This window comes from Crinia signifera, chromosome 5 (assembly GCF_055691185.1).
Source record: "Crinia signifera chromosome 5, ASM5569118v1, whole genome shotgun sequence".
In the NCBI taxonomy this organism is placed as follows: Eukaryota; Metazoa; Chordata; class Amphibia; order Anura; family Myobatrachidae; genus Crinia; species Crinia signifera.
In genome coordinates, this window is record NC_139221.1 from 192,767,098 (window position 1) to 192,794,018 (window position 26,921).

At 41.3% G+C, this 26,921-nt stretch overlaps 1 protein-coding gene across 3 annotated transcripts in view; it reads right to left on the reverse strand.

The window, feature by feature from the left end:
- MARCHF6 (membrane associated ring-CH-type finger 6) overlaps positions 1-26,921 on the reverse strand; it is a 492,210-nt gene that overhangs the window by 285,180 nt on the left and 180,109 nt on the right. For all 3 annotated transcript variants that reach the window (XM_083188363.1, XM_083188362.1, XM_083188364.1), the window contains exons 9-12: positions 19,888-19,920; positions 19,525-19,576; positions 5,441-5,499; positions 2,008-2,088 (exon numbers count right to left, since the gene is read on the reverse strand). In XM_083188363.1, coding sequence (XP_083044489.1) covers positions 2,008-2,088; positions 5,441-5,499; positions 19,525-19,576; positions 19,888-19,920 — 225 coding nt within the window. The remainder of the gene's footprint in view (positions 1-2,007; positions 2,089-5,440; positions 5,500-19,524; positions 19,577-19,887; positions 19,921-26,921) is intronic.

Below are 26,921 nucleotides of genomic sequence, written 5' to 3' on the forward strand. Positions count from 1 at the left end.
CCCCCATTTTGCCCCAAATTATGCCAAATTGTTCATAAGCAGATGGGAAGACAACATATGGTCCGAGCATAACTTTGAGGTAAATGTCGTCCTAAGGCAACAATGTATAGAGGATGTGTTTAGTTTTTTTAATTTGGAAGGGGGACAAGGATTTAATAGACATTTTTTACATATATCAACAATTGATATAGATCAACCATAGAATATAGTAAAAACAATGCTACTTTTTTTTAGATCTTATGTTCTTCATATCCAACTATACTATCAACACCGAAGCAAAAACCTATAGATAACAATTAATCTATTAAACAAGTTTCCACCCCCAAAATTGACTGGGGAACATGTACAGAATATTAGAAAAGGTCTAGAAAATCCATAGTCTGTCCAATCACTTTACGACAGCAAATTATAGAAAACCAAAAGGTTCTAAGATCTATAGGAATAAGACAAGATAAGAAAGAGAAACCATGGGATAAAGAACTAAAATGGATATTCACCCTAAGAACAAAAATACCTGCAGACATGTCCTCATGCATCTAGCCTTCATGTGTACATCATAGAGCACAAGATGCCTGGCGCAAAAGTCCATGCATCTCCACCAATGTGGGCAGTTTTTTTTTGCCAAAAACATGTCTAAATGCCAGCACAGTGCAACCAGGACATACATAGAGACTGTGCTGATTACGACACTTGTATATCTGTGTATGATTAAGGGGCCTGTGCACTAAGCCTTGAAGAGAGCTCAAGTGGATGCAAATAAAGTATCAATCAACTCCAAACTGCCATGTAACAATTTGCGTTAGGAATTGGTTGGCTGATGCTTTATAACCATCAAAAGCTTAGTTAATAGGCCCATGAGTCTGTTTATGAAGCAAAACAGAACTTGTATTGGAACAAAGCTGCAGCTGGTACATTTCACAGCTCACATAGATATTCAAAGACTCAGTTGCACAAAGATATATGTGCCATATATAATCAGCAGAGTCTCCATGTTTTTGCATGATTGCAGCAAAGATGTATGAGGATATAGCTGTAAGTTAGATCCTTCATAACAGGATAAAATAAGGCAGACCGAATAATTTATAAGAACTCCAAGTAGAGGATAACAAAAATAAGCAGAAATCTCCACAATACAAAATTGCCACTGAGACAAAGGGCTAAATTCAATGCCGCCCAAGTTCAGCGGCAGTGCGAGATGTCCACCGAACTCCGATATTTTCTTAAAGAGGAATTAACTTACAAGGCATGGTTTTGCCTTGTAAGTTAATTCCCCTTAAAAAAAACATCTGAGTTAGGCGGACATCTCACACTGCCGCTGAACTCGGGCGGCATTAAATTCCGCCCCACATATCCTTCAAAAATTTGCAGACCACCATCTGTATTGAGCTGATAACAATCTTCTGAGATTCGGTACTCTAAAAAGTCTTCAGAGGCCCGGTTGGTCCACAAGGCACCACACCAGTTTTTATCATTAGGTAATACAGATTATAATCAAAACATCACTGTTTCATTGCCTTCATAATATACAGACAGGATCATAAATAAAGCAGAGTGCAGATGTAGAACCTTGCTCTTTATTTATTTATAGGATCTTCTCTGGTCATATCTGCAATTTACAACCTCACTAGGTATTAGTATGTGCAGATTTCAACCTTAAAAATTATCATCTGGTTAGCAGCCTAGCAGTGTTTCCAATTAGGGTAATATCCCCTAATTGGAAACACTGCTAGGCTGCTAACCAGATGAGGTCAGTTCATTTTTTGGCTTTTTATTTACATACTTAGCAAATTGCAGGTAGGAACAGTAGGCACTAAAATATGGCACAGCAGTTGGCAGGGGTTGAGGTTGGGACTGCAGTGACATATTGGAGACATCGAAACTGGCCCTGACATGAAGGGGGTAAAAGGTTCTGATTTGAACGGGAAAAATGTTGTGCCATGGGGCATCCTGACTCATAAATTCACCTGTGCAAAACACTTATCTTTTTGAGGTTCAATGTAAGGATACATGGCATAGAATCAAGGTCACTGCTAGTAGCACATAACCAATAAGTGTTGTTATGAGACCTTCAAAGTGGGATGCTTTTACCTGGAAAAAAACCAACAAAAGCATTATTGCACATATTCAAATGTTTAATTCATAGTACAGGTAAATGCATTTTAGTCATATTAATTATATTTATTAGTGATAAAAAATACAAAATTTGATGGCAGATAAGAAACAAATCCCTAAACACACATATCCACACTAGGGTTTATTTATTTGGGGAGCCATTTCATCTACCAGTATATTTTTGTATTGTGGGAGGAAACTACCCAGAAGAAACTCATGCAAGAAAAATGACACACAGTTAGGACCACAGTGGAAATCAAACTCATGCTGTAAGACAGTAATGCTACCCATTACATAAAGGTCAGTTTAACTGTAACTAGGTTTTCAGCATTTACTGTAACATATTAGAAAATGTGAAGGAAGTCATTTGTCTCATATTAAAAATAAAGGTTAAAATTCAACCATTTTTATTGATTTTAACTTGATACATAATCACAATGATATCAAATTAACAACAGCTGTACATGTACAGATGTCCCCTCATTCATGGTTGCCGCAGTCATGTTAAACAGCACTTCAAGTCATGCCTAATCATGACCACATTTATGAATGACAAGCATCTTTTTGTGTAGTGTCTGAGATAGGACACTAACTTTGTTTCATGATTTGAAACCTTGTTTCATGCACAAATATAATATATTTGTATGTGTTTGATATGTTTATACAACATAAATGCAATATAGAAGGTATGGATAGAGTGCACTCACCAGATTTTCTTGATCATAGTAAAATCATCATTTATTAAGTCATCTTTAAAAATTCATGGTCAAGTCGACGTTTTGGATTGCCCTGGACCCTTTTTTAAGACAGGTCAAAATATCAGCTCCAAACAGCATGAATCACATATTATAAATGAATGCCTTAAGTACCCAGCAAAGCTCAAAACTCCACCCCTATAATCTTAATTAACAACACATGGCACTTTCAGTGCTCACACAACACTCAGATCAAAGCCTCTATATAAATATAGCTTAGACTACAAAAACTTACATTATATTACTTACGTAGTGTGGGAAAGTGTATAGCGCTTCTTAACTTGTTATGTTAAAGGTTAAAACAGCCACACTGAGCGGCGTGCGTTCCATTGCACTATATTTCCGCTCTGCCCTGCGTTCCAGCAGATGGAACTTCCGGTTTCACCATACTGGTGTCCGTGACTGCACTCCCTTTCACTCTGCAATCCATGTGTAATATGTAATGCCTTCCACCGGACCTAATTTCCAGTCTGGCGTTTCTATGGATATTCTCACTGTAGTGATGATTGTAAAACATTAATAATCTCTTAAAAGGTGCATACACACGGATAGATTTGGGCAATGATTCAATGTCTTGAACAATTTCTTTTGAACTCCTGCACAAAAGATTTGGTGTCAAATGACGAATGATTGAGCAAATGATTACACATTAACGATTGATGTTTAACGATGGTGGAGGGAGAGGTAGCCAGTCAATCAGTCTTACCAAATCATTCATCGTGCAAAAACATGAAACAATTGGTACACATCACTAACGATTGGTCGCTGATCTTTCTGCATGCAGGAAAGATCAGCGACCTCTACCAACGATGGACGGGTATGTGATATATCGTTCATACACAACAATATGAGCGATTGGTCGTTTCAACCCGTCGGGAACACCCAGATCTTTTGCCAAATTTGTCCGTGTGTACGCACCATTAGATTTGTTAATTTTTATGCAGGATGTAAAATGGAACCCCGCTGGACACTCAGACTCCATCATTAGTTCAAAACATATGATTGTTTTGAACTAATGATGAAGTCTGAGTGTCCAGAGGGGAAAGCAGGAAAGGGAGTGCAGTACCGGACACCAGTATGGTGAAACCGGAAGTTCCGCTTGCTGAAACGCAGGGCAGAGCGGAAATATAGAGCAGTGGAATGCACGCCGCTCAATGTGGCTGTTTCAGCCTTTATCACTATACACTTTACCACACTATAGTCTAAGCTATATTTACATAGAGTGTTGTTGTGTGAGCACTGAAAGTGCCATGTGTTGTTAATTAAGATTATAGGGGTGGAGTTTGGAGCTCTGCTGGGTACTTAAGGCATTCATTAATAATACGTTATTCATGCTGTTTGGAGCTGATCTTTTGACCTGTCTTGAAAAGGGTCCAGGGCGACCCAAAACGTCGAATTTTTAAAGATGACTTAATAAATGATGATTTTACTATGATCAAGCAAATCTTGTGAGTGCACTCTGCCCCTAATATATATATATATATATATATATATATATATATATATATATATATATATATATATATATATATATATATATATATATATATATATATATATATAGCTTTTGGATAAATCACGGCACTCCAAGGAATTTTCAAAGAAATATAATTGAAGAAACACACCAACGTTTCGGAGCTGTTATGCTCCTTTGTCAAGGTGAAAACAGTTACACTGTTTTCACCTTGACAAAGGAGCATAACGGCTCCGAAACGTTGGTGTGTTTCTTCAATTATATTTCTTTGAAAATTCCTTGGAGTGCCGTGATTTATCCAAAAGCTGCACATCTGTCCTCAAGGGCACCGGGGTACCGTGACCACCGTTAGGAGAGTGCCAGGCCGCCATCCCTCATATATATATATATATATATATATATATATATATATATATATATATATATATATATATATATATATATATATATATATATATATACACATACACATATATATATATATATATATATTCTACTCCCCTAAGGGAAAACAGCACTCACCAGACTTTCGTATATGATGTCATCAAGGTCAATATCCAATTTTAATGGTATAAAGTAGTGCATGCCGAAGTTTCTGCAAACTACCCCATACCTTATTACCTGATGTACCTGTTGCTTTCCTGTGCTGCCTTAAGAAAGGTCTTAAGGGACCGAAATGTCGGCAGGCACTACTTTATACCATTAAAACTGGATATTGACTTATTGACCTTAAAAGGATATAAAAAATGAGCGCTAGAAGTGTTTAAATAAAAAGTGTTTAGAGAAAAGAAGGGAAGAATAGAAATAAAAGAAGCACATGTAAGGAAAAAAAATATTATAAACGGTTTACGCTCTCTTATGAGAGATTGTAAGATCCGTGGACGTGCTCCCGTCCCTACCTCTATTTGTATGTATTTCTTCTCTTTTCTCGAAACACTTTTTATTTAAACACTTCCTTTTGCAGCATGAAGTAATTCAAGTTTTACAATTCCAAAAGAGACAGTATATATATATATATATATATATATATATATATATATATATATATATATGCCAGTTTTATGCTAAAAAATGTAGGATAACACAAATGCATACTCACATAGTGTGCAAACCCGAGACCGACAACAGAGAAGTGCCCAATGTGATAAGGACAAAATGCTGCACAAAAATTAAATTCAAATACTTAATTATTATAAAAATACACAGATGGCAAATGTATATAGTATGTAACATAGAATATTTTGGAGAAGGTGATATAAATTCTGAAGATGCTAGTTAGCTTCTTAATGCATTGCTGTCATTTTAATATATTAAAGGAGTACACAAAATGCTTTTTCCCCCTTAACACTTTGTTACCTTCCTTACTTGGACTGGTACCAGGGCAAAAATGAGTAACCTCTCTACAATCACACAAGCCTAGCGGAGTGTTAATAGAAACAATGCAAAGCATTTATACATTTTTCCATTAAAAATGGATGAATTGTGTGTAAGTAAAAATAGAACATACCTGCACTGTAGTATCATGTATACAATAAAATATCTGTAATTATCTTATATGGTTTGGAAAGTTACCGGTTTTTATTTTAATACAAATCAAATATCATTAACACCACAGAAGAGCATGGGTCATAGGGTTAACAGTATGAAGGTCGACATACATTAGGTTGATCAATAAAGGTCAACAGGGCTTAGGTTTACACATAAAATAGGTTGACAGGACTAAAGTCGACAATGGGAAGGTAAACAATCAACAGATCTACATGTTTTTCACGTGTTTTGTTGTGAATGTGAACGCAAGTTTACATGGGAACTGTGTGAATGGTAGTCTGTAAAATATTGCATGTTTAAAAAAAAAAAAAAAAAAAAGGTGAAAATGTATGTCGACCTTCATACTGTTGACCATATCCCCTACATAATATGAGATAAAACCTTAGTAATTAAAACAAAATTAAAGCCTGCATTAAAAGTCAGCAATCTACTTCCAAGTGCACAGATTGTAGTGAAAAAGATAAACAAAAATTAAGGTTGCACGAGCTTGTTGGAAAATAGCTCATAAGGGGTCTACTGACAAAAGAAGAGACTGTCAGGCGTTGCAGGAAACAGTAACTGTGGTTTATCAGATACAATTATCTATACCTACTGGGAAGTCCAATAAATTCTGATCAATAGCATTATATGTCTGTATAAAACATCACTACCATACACACTAGGAGATATCATCATAAGATTTTCTCCCGAATACAGACTTTGTTTCTCAGTCATACATACAGACCCAATATGCTGTAAGACTGAGAAGAACACAGCCTTACTAGCATTTGAGGCTAAAGCTGAATGTGAAGAATATTAACACCAACATTAAATCACATACTTTTCTGGTCACTAATTAAACTCACATGTGAAGCAGGACATTCAGTTCTGCCGAGAATAACTAAAAGGTGAATAAATAAGCCGCAGAACAGTACTACAGAAAGATATGCTACTAATGCTGCTTTCCCATTGCCTACACAGGTAAATACCCGGTTTTTTTAAACGGGTCTTTAAACGTGTAAGAGCCATAAAGCCCTTTCCCACTGCAGCTTTTAAACGGTAAATTTAAAAGCCGTTTTTGTCCCATTCCCACTTACCCGTGTAAAGACCCGTTTAAAATGATAGTAAAGATATGGGGGGGGGGGGGGCGGTTAAAAATAAACGACGTGGGTTCCCCCCCCCCCCCCCACTGCCGTAACCACAGCACCAGGCTGAAAGAGCCGGGGCTGGTATTAAAAAATCAGGAAACCCGACAAATAGGGGTTCCCTGATTTTTTAAAACCAGCCCCAGTCTCCAGGTCCGGAGCTGGTACCCCGTATTTTAAGAACCAGCCCCAGGCCAAACCAGCCAGCAGGGTAATGCCACAGCCGGGGGACACTTATGATATATGTTCCCGCGGCCAAAGCATTCATCCCTACTGACCAGTCAGCCTGGCCAGGGGCCCTGGGGGAGTGGGGACCCCCCCCAATGAAGGGGTCCCCCCCCTCCAGGACTTACCTGAACAGGCTGAAGCCTGGTGCTGTCCCCGATGCCCCTGGGCGGTGGGCATCGGGCTGATGGAATGGTGTAAAAAAAATAGAATAAAAGCTATTGTCTTTTACTGTGGAACTATGAGTCCCAGCAAGCATTATATCATAAGTGTCCCCCGGCTGTGGCATTACCCTGTTGGCTGGTTTGGCCTGGGGCTGGTTCTTAAAATACGGGGGAACCCTAGTCATTTTGTCCCCCGTATTTTGGGAACCAGCCCCGGACCTGGAGCCTGGGGCTGGTTTTAAAAAAATCAGCGAAGCCCCATTTGTTGGGTTTCCTGATTTTTTAATACCAGCCCCGGCTCTTTCAGTCTGGTGCTGGTTACGGCAGTGGGGGGGGGACCCCATGACGTTTTTTTTTTTTTAACGGGTAAAAGGGGTACCCCTTTCCCACTGCCAAAAAAAAACAGCTTTTAAACGGGTAAAACTCTGCTTTTTACCCGTTTAAAAAAAACCGGTATTTTTAACCGGGTAAAGCAACCTGGAGCTTTCTCACTGCAGCTCTACCCGTTTAAAAAGGCTAAAAAAACGGCAAATTACCGTTTAAGAGCTGCAGTGGGAAAGGGGCATAATATACTAAGTTACTAAATTACTGTGTAGCAACTGTTAGAATCTACTTACACAACAATGTTGCAACTGTGCAGCTAAAATCATCACAGAGTTTGTACATACACTCTACAGACAGCAGGATATCCTGATACACGCATTGACAGCAATAGCACATGTTAAAAGTGAATAAATACACAACATAAACTAAAATTTGTTTATTGATCCTGATACACATTGGCATAACAGGATTTGCATCAATCATAAAGGTCTAAAAATAACCCCAATATACAACAGTTAACAGAGACGCAATTTTAATCTTTAATCTTTTTTTTTCTGTACTTACTTTACACGTACTACTATTTTCATTTGCACACACTTAATACTTCGTTTTTAATACTTCGCTAGCTAAAATCCCCAATACAGGGAAAATATTGATATCTATAAAAAGGTCACATATAATTAACACAATTAAATAAGAATTAATAAAGACAACCAAGTAACTGATAACATTTTAATAAACATTAATAAAGATTTTTATCTTAAAGTCCTATGAGACTCTGTGGATGAGGAGTGCATCCTAGCAAAACTGATTTTCTTTTTCGTTGCTTTTTGAGACTTAATACCTAAAATCAGTGGAGAGCACCCTAAGACAGTGGGGTAAAGTTTATATAATATTCCCCCCATAATTTTATTTACCCATCCATAACTAAATAAATCCACAACAACATATGGTGCGGTCCCTCGCTAATCTTTACTTGGTCCTCAATTTGCAATTTAGAGTAAAATATGTGCTGTAGCATGTATTTGTGAAGGAAGCACAGCACCTCCATAGAAGAAAATTTTTACTTCACAGAGGGGCAGATGCATTAAGCCTGCTGAAGAGATAAAGTTGATTGGCTGGTGCTTTATCACCTTCCACTTTATCTCTTCAGCAGGCTTAATACATCTACAATACCAATATAAATATTGTGCACAAGACCTAGCGAATGTATGGAGAAAGGGTCAGGAGTCCATTAGAATTATATAACCAGATGGTTAGAGACCAATTAGTATATATGACTCATGGCCATTTTTCCCCACATAAGATGCTGGGTTGAAGGGGTCTATAAAAACCTCAATTGGTGAAAAGCAGGTCCCAGAATAGTTTACTGGAACACAATGTATCTAGATAAAAGAGAGTGCTACTGTTCATAGAAAAAAAACAGTTGTTTTGATTAATATACAATCAATATATTTCAAAAGTAGCTAAAAATAAGCCATCACATAAAAAGCATAGGTATTCACACACACTATAACAACCTGATCCAATGAATTAAATCTAGCAGATTTCTAATATTGTGTCCATAATAATCGGCCACCTGATATATGTCTCCTTTAGAAGTTGCACTTAAGTGTTAGGTTTGAACAGTTGGGAGATAGCTCAAAAAGCTCATAGGACCTCACTTAGGATATATTGGTGTCCAAATATCCAGATAGATATATGCAGTGATGTAGGAATGTAACCCCAATGATAGACTCCATGCACTCCACACATTTACTTTGTAACACCACAGATAATATTTGGTGAATGAATATATATTGGCGTACCCCCACTCACATCCAAGATGGTAGAGGTCTTAAAGAGGATAGCGTACCACACTCACAGTGTTTTAGACTGGAGCCAGACGCATCAAGGTTTCTTTGTAATATCAAAAAGAGGGTCTTTGTATTTTATTTCCACAGAAATTCTCTCAATGTGGATGTTGGTAACCCCAGGAAAAACAAGGAGAAAAATGATGGGTAGACTAGAAAAATTTTTAATTTACAAAAAAGTCCATAATTGGACTACAAATGCGTACAATGCAAATACATGTATACAAAAAAGATAAAAACTTTTGGATAAAAAATGATTGTATGAAAATAAAAAAGAGCAAAGGCAAAAAGGACCAGGTGACCCAAGAGGCAACGTAAGGGCATCAACACAGTCACAAAAATAGGTGTTAAAGGTCCGGACAAAGTGAAGGGTTAAGGTGTCCAACGTTACCTCTGTCGGTCAAACAGGTCCAAGATGCACAGGATCCCCTAGTGTCAACGCGTTTCGGCTCCTTTAGAGCCTTTTTCAAGACATGGGGACTAGAAGCAAGCTGCTGGGTATTTATGTAAGACTAGACCAATCACATAATAGCAGGAAATGGTCACAGGAAATGATCATCCAACAGTAAATTCATACATGTATTCTTTATATACAATCCTTTTTTTTAAAAACATATATTCAATAATATATAGGATGGAAAATACACGCCTTTAATTTTATAAAAAACGAAGGTGAAAAATGAATTAAAGAAGCCAAGATTTTTTGTTGACCTCCGGATAAAGAATAAATAAAAATGGCCGCCAAATGGAACGCAATGCGTTCCAAATCGGCGTGGATGTTTGTAAAGAAAACTAGAGATGTTCTGCTACATCAAATGCTATGTAGCAGTAGATATGGAATAAAGAAAACCACCAGTTAGGGCTAAATATGAACAACCAACAAGTTAGGTGCGAGTATAACACGCTAACTGTGGTGTTCCGTTTTGATGGGAGTGGCGCAGGATTGTAGCGTCATAGCTTACTGTGAGTGGAACGCATATGTGGTCCACTCACTGGCGCTGCCCTAATGCATCGTGAATTGGAGTAAGTGAGCTCCATTAACAAGCGCCCTGGTACCTAGAGCGTGGAACGCAAAGCGGTCCACTGGTTATGCGTATCCTCTGTTTTAAAGGCATAACGGGGCATATAGAAGAAAAATGAGAAGTGATGCAAATTACAAATGTGTAATGTCCATCCTACCTCACACACATATATAAACATCAAAGTAGTCAAAAAGATACAAAAAATTACGTATTAAAAAAAAATTCCATATATTCAGTCTCGCTACCGCCTCCCAATGTCCGTGCAGCCAAACAGTCGGGGGTCAGAGAGTGTAGCAATACTGACCGTCAGACAACGGCATCCTTTAGACCTTGGGGTGGTGGGTAGTCCAATGTATGGAGCACTCTGCTCCGTCTCCTCTCCTTTAGTGGATCAGGTATGTTGAGACCTTTACGCGTTTCTCCGCAAATATCTCAAGGCGGTTTCATCAGAAGGTGGTAATACATCTGCCCCAGAAAATGCTAAACTATGAAATGGATCTATAATCAAATTCTGTGAAATCTGAGGCTGGCTGGCAACTTTCAGCCTGGGGGGCAGACACAAGCAAGTGGCTCAGTTTATTCTACCAGCAAATGCAATGTAAATGCAGGCATGGCAATGTTGGGGACTTGGATTACCTACTGGGAGTGTGGTTTAAATAGCTAATTAAAAATATGCAACTATTACCACCAACTTTTTCTATTTATTTAACATCAAAGTCCAAATCCCCATCCTTGATTAAAAACCAGACCCCCAGACACCCCACCATCTCTCTCATTAAAAATTGATCCTCTCCTTCGGTAAAATGATATCCCAAATATAAATGCCACACAAACCCTATTACATTTCCTGCATACCCCAGATGGGGACAAATTAAATAAAAATAAACAGGAAATACAAAAATAAAGTGAAAAATACAGGGGGGCTACAATGCCACATCCCTTTTTTGGGTAACAAATTCAGGTATATGCTGTAAGGTATACATACACACATTATAATTTTATAGCTATAAGAAAAAGACAGTAATATTCTGGTATGCCACAAGCATTCAAATAAAAAGAGGTACACATAGTGCTAGAAGTAGAAATATAGAATTAAACGGCAGAGAAGAACTACAGTAATTTCCCCATGTAGTCTGCCTTAAACAAATGTACACACTTACATACAAATGTCAACTTTTTGTCGGGAGCCAATTAACCTACCAGTGTATTTTTGGATTGTGGGATGAAACCGGAGTACCCTGAGGAAACCCACACAACACGGGGAGAATGATCAAACTCAGCACAGTTAAGGGCCCTACATACGCAGAGATGTGTGGCAGAGATACATAACGGGAGATTCAGCACAAGAGATTTCACTCTCTCAGATAATGAGCCACATACAGGGAGATGTGTGTCAGAGATTCATAATGGGAGATTCAGCATGGGAGATTTCAAATCTGTCACAAAAAGGGGTATCTGTATGCCACTGCTGTGGATTGAAGTGACCCCAAAGTTTGTGCAGGTCGTGCATACCTATGTATCCACCTGTTAATACCTTGTCTTGTTTTTTTATACTGTGTTGTACCCAATTGTAAAGTGTTGCATTGCAGGCTGGTGCGGTTTAAACATATGCTAATAAAAATGAGTGGTCTCCAGTAACTTTAAATAGAATAGAAATACTGTAGCCCCCACATAAAAATAATGTGTCCAATTCCTTGACACGCTGCCCCTCCACACACACACACACACACATTGCATTGCCTGAGAGCACACTAAAATAAGTTGGCAGTGTCCTGGCAGAAGCGTGTCTGAGTATTGCCAGCAGGGATGTGAGAGGGAGAAGAATCCATCAGCAGCCAGGACAATGCCACCTCTCTGACGAACCCCCCCAATCATTGGAGGAACAGTGGGGGCACAAAATATATATATTTAGCCAGTCCGGAATCCAGCGTCGCGTCCTTTTTCTCCCGCAGCGTCCTCTGTGAAGAGAGCGGGCGCGTCGCAGGAGGCAGCGTCAGCCGGTCAGTGGGACTGCAGGACTTGATGGCTCATCTGCCCGCGGCCACACATGCGGGAGATGAGCAGGAGCTTTCTGAGCGACTGCTCTGAATTGTACGCGGGTCCGTTCTGAATCTTGGACAGATTCAGAACGGTGGGGGTGTGCATGTAAATCACTGTGTTGGCTATACACACAGCGATTTACATGCGGTTTCAGGGATTTTCTGAGTGATTTGTTAAAATCGCTCAGAAAATGCCTGAAAATTGTGCTGTTTGTGGGGCCCATTAGGGCCATGGTGGAAATCCAGCCCATGAACTCAGTGTTGTGAGTAATGTCACCAGGGGTGACAAACTTTGAAGTCGCTAATCTAGAAGGTAGCATATTTGAGGGCACTGTCTAACAAAAAGGGGGCTTCGCTTCAATGTTTGGGGTGTGGGGACATTGCTCTACACAGAAAAAACACACATTTTCCAACAGGGAAAAGACACACACAAACTGTATTGTCCCTGACAGAAAAAAACAAAACCATCATCAAAAGACTACCTCAGCACTGTTATTATTTTTTTTATATTTTTACAGTAAAGTACAGTACCCCTTAGCAGCAGAGATAAAATCACTAAAAACTGTGCCCAATGTTTTTATAATAATAGTATAGATCAGCGGTTCTCAAACTGTGGATCCTGACCCCAAAGTGGGTCCCGACCTTCTTAGCATGGGGTCGCAACTCCATGTTGCTGACTATAAGGCTGAAGACGTTTCTAATCTGTCAGTGATTCAAAGAGTCTGAAAAATCTGTTGAATTGACTGTTATTTTAGACTACCCACATCATTTTGTGCCTTAACAATGCTGCTATATACAGTATGTGCTGCCTGCTGACTACTCTTGTGATGTGATAACCTTCTGCAGCAACTTGTTGGGGTCCTGTAAAATTTTTTATTGCCTGATGGGGTCCAGGAGCAAAATAGTTTGAGGACCCCTGGTATAGATAAAAGGTGTAAGTGCCACAGTAGTAGTCTAATAGCCTAGATCAGTGGTTCCCAACCTTTTTTCTCTCCCGTACCCCTTGATTAGGCTTTTCATTGATGAGTACCCCCTCCTCTCAATTTTAAATATAGACAGTACTTATGGGTGGAGAGGAAGTGAGCGGTATGCCTATCCTTATGCATGTCCTTATATTAAGGAGTAACGGACAGGAATTGTGCCCTTCCATGTCTGGCCGCTGGTTGTGTATTGTCTCCAGGGTTCCCACTCACACCTGTAGGATTAATGCCGCTGCTTACTCCACCTGTCAGAACAGGGTAGATGATTGCTGATGTCTGAGGGCAGCATGGAAAGCTCCCAGTGGATTGCTAGTCAGGCAAAAGCACAAGGAAACACTGATGATGCTGATGACGCTGAAGACAGAACCGTGACAACATGGTTCTTCTCCATGGCAATGGGTCTTCTTCTGCCATCGAAATACTTTTTTTCATCTTCCGCCATTACCAAGATTATTTTCAAGTACCCCCAACTGTTATGCAGAGTACCCCCAGGGATACTAGTACCCCAGGTTGGGAACCACTGGCCTAGATCAATGCTTCAACACCCTGATGGACTGCCTCTGAATCCTGTGAGATATGTTCCTCATCTGAAGACAACTCACCCTCCTCCATAAAGGAGAATCCTCATCCTCAGAAGCGTCAGGGTGTAAAACAGCTAGTAACAGTCTCATTTTAATAGCTGAGAGGTTATTTAGACAAACCAACTACAGAAGTGGCCAATGCTTGAGCCCAGGCTGGCTCGTTAAGTATTAGAAACAGAGGGTGACCGTTAGGATGACATATTTTGACTTTTGCAATTTCTCATAAGCTGAATTCTCAAGTTTTTCCGAAATTCCCAATTTAATAGGGTCCGGTTTGCCGTAAAAATCCAAAAACCACGAAAAGCGCACATTTTGACTGGTCAATTTTTTCTCACACTTCAATTTGCATTCAGTTTTCCCATTATAAAGTACACAACTCGCAAATTTAATAGGATGTGATTTTTTGGAAGACTTTACAAAAAGAAAAACGCAAAACAAATAGACCAAATTAAACATGTCTAGTTTGACAGAACCATGCATAGACCAGTGCGATCTGTGCATGGTACTGTCCAAAACAAAAATGGCATGGCGTACCCCCTCCTGAGCATAACCAGCCCGGGCTCAAGGAGCCGGTCATGGTTTTAGAAATACAGTGGACAAAAAATATAGGGGATCCCCAGGATTTCTAAAATCAAGTGCCGGTCCTGGCTCCCAAAATACGGGGGGAAAAAATGAGTAGGGTTCCCCCGTATCTTGACAACCAGTACTGGACCCAAACCGCCAACAGGGTAATGCCACAGCCAGCGAAAACTTTTTACGCAAGTCCTCCTGGTCAAAGCATTTGTCTCTGTTGTTAATCAGCCCGGACAGGGACCTTGGAGTGCCCCCCCCCCACCTCCAGAGCAAGAGTTAACCCTACCCAGGCCAAAGCCCTGATAGGTCCCGAGATGATTGTTGTGTAAAAATAGACAAAACTATTTAACACTGTTGTGGACCTAAAAGTCCCAGCAAGCATGCACCGCAATGCTTAAGTCCCAGCATGTGGGGCATTAAAGGGCCCGCTGGGTCATGTAATTCTATACCAATGGAAGTAGTGAAAAAAAAAAAAGTATTTGTGTAGTTTCACGGCGGCAGTTACGTAGTAAGCGTAGTATTATTGTCAGAATCAGCGTAGTGTTCCCGCAGCCCCCGTCAGTATCAGCGGCGTGTTCCCGCACCCGCAGCCAGCGTAGTCAGTACGTTCGCGGCTAGCCGGAGCTTACATAGTTAGCATAGTCAGTCAGCGTTCCGCAGTTAGCGCGTAGTCCGTACATTCGCGGCTAGCAGGAGCTTACGTAGTTGGAGGACATGACAGGTGTGAATGTGTTCCTGAAACAACCCCACTATCAACGCCAGCCCGAAGCATGGTGTGCGCGCGTGGCGACAAGGTACGCTTCCTCCCGACTTGTTCATACCCCCACTATCCACGTCGCGGAGACACTACGCTAGGCAGCTGTTGAGCTATGCTGACAAAGTAGCTTAGCCTATGTTGAAAACGTAGCATAGCCTGTTGCCGTGAAGCTACACAAGTACCAAAAAAAAATAAAACAGGCACATAAGACAAGTTATATTTATTACATGCTAAAATTACACACACACACACAAACACACACACACACACTAAGTACCTATAGGGTCCACCGCTGGTTGGTCCTCTCTCCAGTAGTATCCATGAGTACCTGTTGAAGGAAATTATATTCACATGCCCTCCGGTGCCGACCAATCTGCTCCTCTAGTTGAACCTATCTGCACACAAGCTGAGATTGCATCCTGCATACCAGGGGTTAGGCCCGCACACCAGCCAATGACCGTTCCTGATTGGCTAGTGGGCAGGCCTAACCCACGGTATGTGAAGCCGGGGCTTCAGCCTGGGCAGTGTTAACTAAGGGGGGGGGGGGGGGTCTTCCAGGGTCCCTGCCCAGACTGAACCAGCCACAGGGATGAATGCTTTGGCCAGGGGAACTTGTGTAAAAAGTTTCCCCTGGCTGTGGCATTACCCTGTTTGCTGCTTGGTCCCAGTGCTTGTTGCTAAAAAATGGGGAATCCCTACTCATTTTGTCTCCTGTATTTTGGGAAGCAGAAAAAATAAAAAGTGGTTGTAGATGTAGTGTGAAGCTGCTACTAAATAAGGGAGTGAGGGTCCCTTAGAAGAAGACAAAAATACACACAAATAGTAGCGCTAAACAACAATACAATTTACAAATTTAATAAAGACATATGGTACACAAACATATTAAAATACATAAGCACCAGCACCTGATTAGCTGCCTACAATCAGGGGTCCATTCCTATTATACCGCCTGATTCTCTGGAAAAGCAACAAAGTCTCCATAGTATTATGGAGGTGTATATAGTTACCGCAAAGGTAGTCCAAAAGGATCCTTTGATAAAGCTGCACTTGGTTGCAGCGAAACGCATCAGTCACCACTGCACCAGCCACCTACCTGCTACCTACCTGCCGAACCGGATCCAGACCAGCCGGCACCGGAGTGCTTTTCCATCTTTTCACCGCATATATAAAAACTATGGGGAACCCCAACACTGCCATTTGATGGACTCTGCTGACATGCAATCCTAAACGGAACAATCCACATTTGGACTACCTTTGCGGTAACTATATACACCTCCATAATACCAAGGAGACTTTGTTGCTTTTCCGGAGAATCAGGCGGTATACTAGGAATGGACCCCTGATTGTAGGCAGCTAATTAATTGCAGGTGCTGGTGCTTATGTATTTTAATCTGTATGTGTACCATATGTCTTTATTAAATTTGTACATTTTATTATTGTTTAGCGCTACTATTTTTGTGTATTTTGGGAAGCAGGACTAGACCTTGAGCCTGTTTCTGGTTTTAGAAGGGCAGCACCAAAGAAAGACAAGAGTGAGGAGTAGAGGTGATAAACAGCCACACTTTTCCCCCCACAAGTGTACAGGCAATACCTGAGAAATGCTGTGAATATATTGCATATATCAATACAGACTCTCCTGTACACATCACACACCACTACTTACACCGCCTTGCGAAGTTCCTGTGAAAGTTGTGAGACATCATGCCTATTGCCGTGGCTATATATTTATTTTCTTTTTTTGCATTTAGTTAGAAATAATATACATAAGCATAAGTTTGAGTTATAGAACTATTAGAGTCATGTGTGTTATAATGAGGCTAACTAACGAATTCAGGACCTGAAAGTTCCATATAAAAACCTAATTTATGGTATCTATACATTCATTGTATTCTTCTATCAGGTGTTTTTTTGTCCAACAAGCACTTGTGATGGGGAACAATAAAGTTGGGTGATATGTGTATAAAAACGTATAGCCCTAGAAGAATTTTCCCCTACATTTCTGTGAAACAGTATTTCTGGGGACAATAAAGTTGAGTGACATATAAAAAATACACAGCCCTAGGAATCACTCTCCGTATGCCTAGGAAATAGTACTTCCGGGTTACGATACCCGGAAGTATTTTATTATCCAGGAGATCGCCTGTATTCAGTGTATCTCCGTCAGAGTACCCATGGTATCGTCATATCCGGTCTGGGGACCGGCGAGATAACGCTACATCACTTCAGATTATTAGAGGAAGTCAACAACCAGCAGGTGGAACGCATAATGCGTTCCACCAGACGTAATAAAGCAGATCTGCACTAAATTTATCCTACTGCATCCCGGATCCCTTGATAAAATAATATACATGTAAACTGCATGGTGTTCTGACAATTACCATGTGGATATATGTGTTACTTACTACATTTTATTATTAGTACACCGGATCATGTGACCTCAATACCGGAAGTGACATAGTGATTGTCAGTCCGTTTTTATAAATAAATATCTAATCTGACAAGAATAACTGTATGATTTGTGGATTAATGGAATTTTATATATATATGTTTGTCTCCTATTTGAATTTTTTTTATGAAATAATATGTTTACCTTGTTTGATTGTACTTGTGATTGACACCAATCAGGTGCCTATTAGAAGAGGTATATATACCCCCACCAGTCCCATGCTAAGTCACCTTTGAAAAAGCCACAGCAAGTGGTGAAACGCGTTAGGTGTGACCTCCAGGATTGGACTCCCAACTTCCCAGATTGATTGATCCCTGCTCTCACTGCTATCCAATTTTGGGAACCCCCATACCCCCACCAAATTCGTTTGGACTTTCTCTGGAAAAACCTCCAGGTGAGCTTCACAACATCCAGCCACCTGTCTTAGAGGATCCACCACCAATATTCTCCAAGTGGGACATTTCCTGGCTATTGTGCCCCAAAACCATCTGACCCAGGACATTGGTACCCCAATACCAGCTAGGGGTACACCCCAACGATCCCAATGAGACACTACCAATTGGGACTAATTGCCTAGTGTGGAACCTCCAGGTGTTTGCACCATCCAGTCACCTGTACCAAGATTTTGGTTCCCCAATACCATCTAGGGACCAAATCTAGAGGACCCACTGCGGCCCCGCCCCTCTCGCTTCTGGAAAGTGATACTTTCTTCTCAATTACACCAAGAGAAAATTCCCCATCTGGATACAATACAGATTGCCTATTCCTCCAGCGGCGCTTGGAAGCCCCGTTTCAACTGGAGAGGACCAATCAGACATCCATCAATCCTCATCCACAGACTCCTCCAGCGGCAGAAAAATCCAGTTTCCACGTCATAGTGAGGACTTGTGACTTCAACTTTTTCTCCCCAATTGGAGCAGTTACCAACAAAGTACCAGCCATCGGGCTAAGTGCACTTACCTGCCATTGGATCCAATCATCCACGTCCATCCTGAGAGTGAGAATTTTATTTCCCTCCCCCCGCCCTTTCCCTTTAATATATTTTATTATATTTCATTCCCATGTAATTGTTAATTCTGAAAGTTTGTTTATATAAAATTATCATAACCAAAATAAGGTTTGTGTATTCCTTCATTGTAGTACCAGCGCTGCTTCCTTTTCTTTTTTCCTATTGCCGTGGCTGCTGGCAGCAAGAGCTGACTAGGGAGGAAGTTCTGCCCCACTGCTATGGCATCATTTTCAAAATGGGGCTGCGGACTGCTGTAAGAACACCTGCTATTCAGGTCTCCGGCAGAGTACTCACGCCTGCCACCAACAATCTGCTGGAATGCGGTCAGGCTGGGGCGGTGACTCACATGGAGCACAGTGGTGTCAGGGCACCTAGAGACTGAGGTTGCCTTAACCGGAAACCCCAGCACATACTGCAGTGGCAGTGGGGTTCCCCCGGCAGTCCCATGGCATGGACAGGCAGTGGCAGTGCCTCCCTGCTCAGCCCACCACTGTGTGAAATGTCAATTTATTTAAGATGTAACAGCTCAGATACATACCAAAAACAAGTATGAAGAGGGTATTTAGAGACACTACCCAGAAGACATGTTCCTATGTAAGAAATACAAATCAAGAGGCATTATTATTATACTTGAAAAAGCAGAATGTCTTCAACATTTCTGAACATCTTGCATACAGGCTATACATATATTGATCAGCAGTAATACTATAAAAAATATTTATTAGAACCAAAAATTTTGAAATCATTTGCCAATATATCAGTCAAAAACATTAAATATCTCTTGTTTCCACTAGTTTACCAAATTGATGTGTGCACATGGCAGTTCTAATCAGAGAACCGTAATGGGTGTATTATAAAAGAAATACAATGAAAACTAGGAAAGTAAATACAATTGTCCTACCAGAAAAACCAGGGATCCATCCAGGCCCAGCATCTACAGTAAAATAGATATATATATATATCAATCAATCATATCTATCAATCACTATTATTAAATAAACATAAATGGAATAATAAACCATCTCTGTCTCTCTCTCCATATATATATTTAAATACTAGTAAGCCCACTCGAAGTTAATGCTTTAAAAGATAGTAGATGTAGTTTCACTTGCTGCCAACAGATGGAAGTTTTTCGGAGACACACGGACATTTGACATAGATATTATAGATAAAAGGCCAACTACCCCTCAACTGAGGAAAGGTAGCACCACTGACCACTCGATGGACCAAATTACTCCTTTGTGTGCTAAAAGTTGTCATGATAGAAAGTGAAAGCAATTTTTGCAGACACACTGATAGGTTACAAACTTTATCAATACAGAAGGTCCACCACCTTCTTCTTTGGTCTCGTGCAGACGCCCCGTAATAGTGGGGAGTGTTTCTTGACAATTAAGGACATCCCTTTCTACAATCCTTCTGTCTGTATATCAGCACTGATATGCAAACCAGACATGTGCTAGAAACACCACAGCAAACAGCCCCATGCGCGGAAGAGGAACTGCATGGGTTTTCAAAGATGGCGAGTGCTAGAATAAACATTTAATAAAAAACACCCTACGGGCATAACATTGAATATACAATTACAAATAAAATTTAATATAGCATTCCAGATTTTGGATCCCAGCAGTTCACACATATTTCATTGAGCAATTTATCTGGTTGCAGTTATAATAATTACAGAGCACCAACTTACTTTGAGCCTATTAATCAAATGTTCTGAGGAACCATCATTGGTGGACTTCAGTCAATTATACTTAGAACCTCCGGTATTGGATCATTTGCATAAAACTATAGCGATGACCTACACCACTGACAACTAATGTGTAAATCGCTCAACTGATTCACTGCCCCTGATGAAGTCATGGAAATGACGAAGAGCGTTGGGCCTTGTATGCTTATGGGGTGATTGTAACCATCAAACATCTGAAAGAATTTCATTCTAATGCTATATTTTATTTGCAATTGTATATACAATGTTATGTTAAGGAGTTTTTTTTATTAAATATTCTTCATATACATTTTTCCATTTATTCTTAGCACCCGCTGAACCCTTTGTTTTCATTTCTAAAACATTGGGTCCCATCTAACGGGATCCCTCAGCGGTGCTTCATAATATACTGGGCACAGATTGAGGTACCTTCTTTTTATCGATCTATCTATATACACACACACACACACACACAGTATATACATATATAAGGGTATTTTTGTAAGATCTTACCGTTCAAATCCCTTTCTCTGAGTCCATCCTGGTGACACAGCTCAACCTTGGGATATAGGAGGCAGGCTCCTCCCTTCTGCATCCCAGAATTCCTTAGTTCAACTTCCAGAGCACACTAGGATACATTACGCAGTACAACGCCTGAACATATTAATATGCACAATCAAACAATAACTTTCTGAGCATAAGGGAGGGATCGCTGTCACCAGGATGGACTCCGAAAAAGGGATTTGAACGATCAGATCTTACAAAAATCTCCTTTTCTCTTTCATCCATCCTGGTGACACAGCTCAACCTTAGGACGTTCAAGAGCCGGTCCTTTGGGAGGGTACGCTCAGGTCTGCAGTTCCTAATACTGCTCGCCCAAATGAAGCATCCTCCGAAGTGAACTCATGAAATCTGTAGAATTTGGTAAAGGTGTGAACAGATTACCAGGTGGCAGCCCTGCATAACTGCTCCATTGACCTAGTGGTATGGGCATTAATCCTGGTCAGAACTGGCCTGACAACTTTTGTGTAAGCAAAGGCAATAACCAACCTCAACCACCTAGCAATGGTCTGCTTAGAAGCTGGCCACCCTCTGTTATGTACATCATACAGTACCAGTAACAAGTCAGTTTTATCAGTTTTACAAAACTCCTTCACTCTGTAAACATAAACACGCAGTGCTCGTATCACATCCAATTTCATTAGTTTGTCCCTATTTCTCGCCTCCTCGGGAGGATAAAATACTGGGAGCACAATCTCCTGGTTCAGATGGAAACTAGACACCACCTTAGGTAAAAATGTAGGCACCGTTCGAAGAACAGCCCTATCCTCATGAAACAACAGAAAAGGTCACTTGCAAGATAAAGCCCCTAGTTCAGACACACGCCTGGCTTAGGCAATAGCCAAAAGAGAAGCCAGTCTCCAAGAAAGAAACTTCAGGTCAGACGACCTTAAAGGTGGCTCAAAGGGTGTTTTTTTGCAAAACCGCCAGAACCAACGACAGATCCCATGGCGCCTCCGGCTGTCGATACGGAGGTTTAATCCTGATAACCCCTTGAAAAAAGATAGATAAGACAGACATCTGTACTTTCAACGACTGCAAACATAAAACCAGACGAAAATCCAGAAGCCTGGTCACTTTAAACCTAGAAGTGTGAACTTCTGGTCTTTGACACCACCTGATCTAAGTTTTCCAAACTCTATGATAGTTTGCTGCAGACACAGGTTTAAGAGCGCTGAGCATAATTCTATTAACCGCCTCTGAAAAAACTCTCTCTTTTTTAATAAGTAGGTCTCAAAAGCCAGGCCGTCAAATTGAGACGAGCTATGTCCTGGTGAAAAAACGGACCTTGCAGTAATAGGTCTGGACAAAGCAGAAGATGCATGGCGGTGCCATCGACAAACTCAGTATGTCCAAATACTAGGACATCCTGGGCCAATCTGGCACTACCAGAATGATCTTTGATCCTTGCATTCTCACCCTCTTGAGGACCCGAGCAATCATGGGAAAGGGAGGGAAGACATAAGCCAGGTCGAAACTCCACGGGACTGTCATGGCATCCACTTCCCATGCTGTTGGATCCCTTGTCCGTGAACAAAACTTGGTCACCGGGCAATTGTGTCTGGATGCCATCAAATCCACCTCTGGGAGCCCACAGAGCGACACAATGTCCTGAAAAACCTCCGGGTTCAAAGTTTCTAGCATGTCTGATCCACTAAGGAAGTCCGCCTCCACATTCCGGATCCCCGGAATGAGGACAGCCGACAAGGCCGGAACATAAGCTTCCGCCCACAGAAAAATCCGAGACACTTCCTGCATCGGCTGCTTGCTGCGTGTGCCCCCTTGATGGTTGAGATATGTCAGAGCCATGGCATTTTCCGACTGTATCCTTATGGGAGACCCCGTCAACAACTCCTCTGCTTGCTGAAGCGTCCTCCACACCGCTCGAAGCTCCAGTATATTGATTGGTAAAGACCATTCCATGCTGGACCACAGCCCCTGTAGCCGGAGATGTAGAGCCACTGCTCCCCCATCTCCAGAGACTGGTAATTGGACGTGACCACCAACCAGTCCCACATCTGAAGGGAGCTACCTAATTGAAGAGTTTCCAGGTCTGTCCACCACATCACTGACTCTCTTGTCTCCTGATTCAGGACAGTAGTTTCCTGCTTCATGGACTTTGGATTCCCCAACCAGCAGGTGAAGATGTTCCACTGAAACAGTCATGAATGAAACCTTCCATACTGTAGGGTCTTGAATGTGGCCACCATCTTGCCCAGCAGCTTCAAACACCTCCAAACCGAAGGGTTCGGTGATTGAAGGAGTGAAAGGACCAGCAGACGAAGGTCTCTGGCCTTTGATTCTGGAAGAAATACCTGATGTAGGTGCATATCCAGAACCATTCCCAAAAACTGCAGTCTCTGCATTGGACTCAATCGGGACTTTTGGATATTCAACCTCCAACAATGGTCTAGTAAGAATTGCGTTGCCACTATCAGGCTCTCCCGCAATTTATCTGCTGACTCCGTCTTGAATAACAACAGGTCGTATAGGTATGGAAGTATTACAATACCCTTCAACCGAAGAGTCGCTGACATAACTGCCATCACCTTTGTGAAGACCCTTGGTGCAGTGGCTAGACCAAATGGAAGAGCCTGAAACTGTAGATGTTGAGGGCCTATGGCGAACCGTAGCATAGACTGATGTTCCACACAAATAGATACGTGTAGATATGTATCCTGAATATCCATGGTCGCCAAAAATTCCCCTGGTTCCATGCTCAAAAGCACCGACCTCAGGGATCCCATCCTGAAGTGGTCTACCCACAGATTGTGGTTCAGGGACTTCACGTTTAGAATGGGTCTGAAAGACCCGCTCGGCTTGGGAACCAGGAAAAGAATGGAATAAAATCCTTTCTTCCTCTCCCCTGGCAGTACCGGAACCACAACTCCCTTCTGAAGCCTTCCATGATAGGAAGAAAACGGTTTGGTGTGTTCCCCCTGAGATTGATCCTGTAACCCTGAGAGATTTTACGGATTGAAACCAAGGATCCTGAGTGGAATGGGACCAGGCGTTCCAGAACAGCAGCCCCCCCCCCCCCCCGCCCCGCCCACCTGCACCTGCACTAAGTAGGTGAATATTAATAAAAAAAAAAACCCTAGCTAACTCTAAAAACGCCTGCAACACGCGGCCCATCAGCATAGCACCCACTCCTGTGGGCACCTAAAACGAACTGGGGAATTCTGGGATGCAGAAGGGAGGAACCTGCCTCTCAAAGAAGTTAGCATAGATGCCTGGCTCCTGCAGACCCTCCTACATCCCAAGGTTGAGCTGCGTCACCAGGATGGATGAAATTATATATATATATATATATATATATATATATAAAAACTTAGAGAAGTCCGCACACCTTGCAGGGTTTATGTTGGGTGCCAGGTCCACACAGAAATATAAGAAAACTTAATATCCAGGGATATATGAAGGACAGCATTCCTTGATTTTTAAAGTCCAGTAAGGCACAATTTATTTCTTGTCAATAAATTTGAGCATCAGACTTGTATGCAAAAACCTTATTAAGAATACTGAGGGTCACACATATAATCACCCATCCTTGTAGTTAAGCAGTGACGGTACCGTTTCGGCTAAACAGCCTTTCTCACAGACTGACCCGGGTCAATAATTGTAAACTGCTACAGAGTTCATATATATACTAGTGAAGTCTATTTTTCTTTAGTTCTCTTTAGTGTTTATATTATTAATATTTTTCATAGCTGTGTTTTGGTCTGGACATGTATTTACCCTTTTACAGATCCTATATCACACCCTGTGCTCGACATCAGAGTATGCTAATTACCTATGCTCTCACTGATCATAGTTGTTTCACTGCACAGTGCTAAGGTTACTTTAGTTGTGGAGACAATTACCGGACACCGCTATCTTCGATGGTAATATCTGATATTATGCTGCAATTACTTATCTATTTAAGTTTTTATCCAGTTGGAACGCACGTGGCACGCATATTTGGCTCTGGGTGCCGTTTGTAGCAATACACGGCCTCACTGCACATAATATTGCGAGTGTCATGTGACAGTGATCCCAGCGGGTATCCGTAGTGTATGGAACGCAGTTGAGCCGCACAGGTCTGGTTCCGGGTACCGCTGCTAAGCTATGGTGGTCTCGTAACACGTGGACAGCTGGCTCCTGCACCATCTCTAGAGTTACCAGTGGCAAGGTGATTTATGTGTGTCTCGCCGGTGCCTGGCAGGGCTGTGTGTTTGCTGCGTCTCATGTTTGCTACTGTATCGGCTTGGTATGTACTGTACACAGCGGTTTGTAGTGTGATGGGTCTTGCTGGAGGGAGGTCCGCCCTAACACGGCTGTTACCCATTATGATAATTATTGATGATCATTGCTGATTGGCTAAGGTATATATGGACTTGATTGCAGTATCAGTGTATGCCTTGTTTGCTTTGGTGACACACTGAACTACTTCTGTCTGTCTTGAAAACAGCCCAACGGGGTCGAAACGTCGACATGGAATAATGCCTCTCTGTGATTAAAAAGCTATTTTACCTGTATTTGGTGGTGAGTGCCCTTTCTGGTTGTGAACTGGAACCATACATACATACATACACACACACACACACACCATAGGCATGCGCAGCACATTTTATTAGGGGGTGCACCATCATAGGGGTGTGTCTAGCACCACCTATTGGGCGTGTCTAACACTGCCTATTGGTTGTGTCTGTTTTAGTCTTCTAATTACTCTGTGTAACAGAACATGCAAATAAAGTCACAAACATACATGGATGACGCAGCAAGTAGTATATGACAATGGTCTAGGACGATTAATAATGCAAAACACATAATTGATTGATGGGCGCTTCTTGTAATGGAATACAGTTCTAAAAAGCAAAAGTATTTTGTAAAAGTTATTGCTAGTGGCAGAGAGGCGCTCAGAAGGGTCTGCACAGCATTAGGGGGTGCCTGTGCACCCCTAACACTATGTGCGCACACCTATGACACACACACAGTACATATACACACATACGTATGTGTGTTAATGTTTTGTAAAATAACGTGCCCCTGTTCGGTGATTGGTTTAGCTGGTTTTGGCACCAATTACAAATGGGAAGCGGCATTTTAAATGAAAATTTGCTGTCATTTGGCAATATACTGTTTAAGACTATTTCTTTGGCTGTGATACCTGAAGATCTTTTTTTTTTTCTTCTTACTCTTCTTTAATGCCTAAAATCATTTATCCTAAAAATAGGATTTTGGGTACCTACCGGTAAATCCTTTTCTCATAGTCCATATGGGATACTGGGTTATACTATGGAGATAGAAATCCTTCGCAGGAGAGACATGCACATTAAAGCTTTCAGTGTGGGTGCACTGGCTCCTCCCCTCTATCTCCCTCCACTAGTCAGTTAATGAAAAACTGTGCCGAAGGAGAGCTATGTGAGGAGGTATGTGAACAATAACGTGGTGAGATTCTCACAGCACACCCAAACCAAAATAATAAACATAAAATAACAAAGAGGTGAATCATAACTTCTGAGTTCACCATAATACTTGAAGGTCAATATATGACAACAAGGCTACAAAAGCCCTAACCGTGTTAGTAACAGTGTCGTTGCAGCAGAAAGCCGCACAGAGGCGGGCTCCCAGTATCCCATATGGACTACAAGAAAAGGATTTACCGATAGGTACCCAAAATCCTA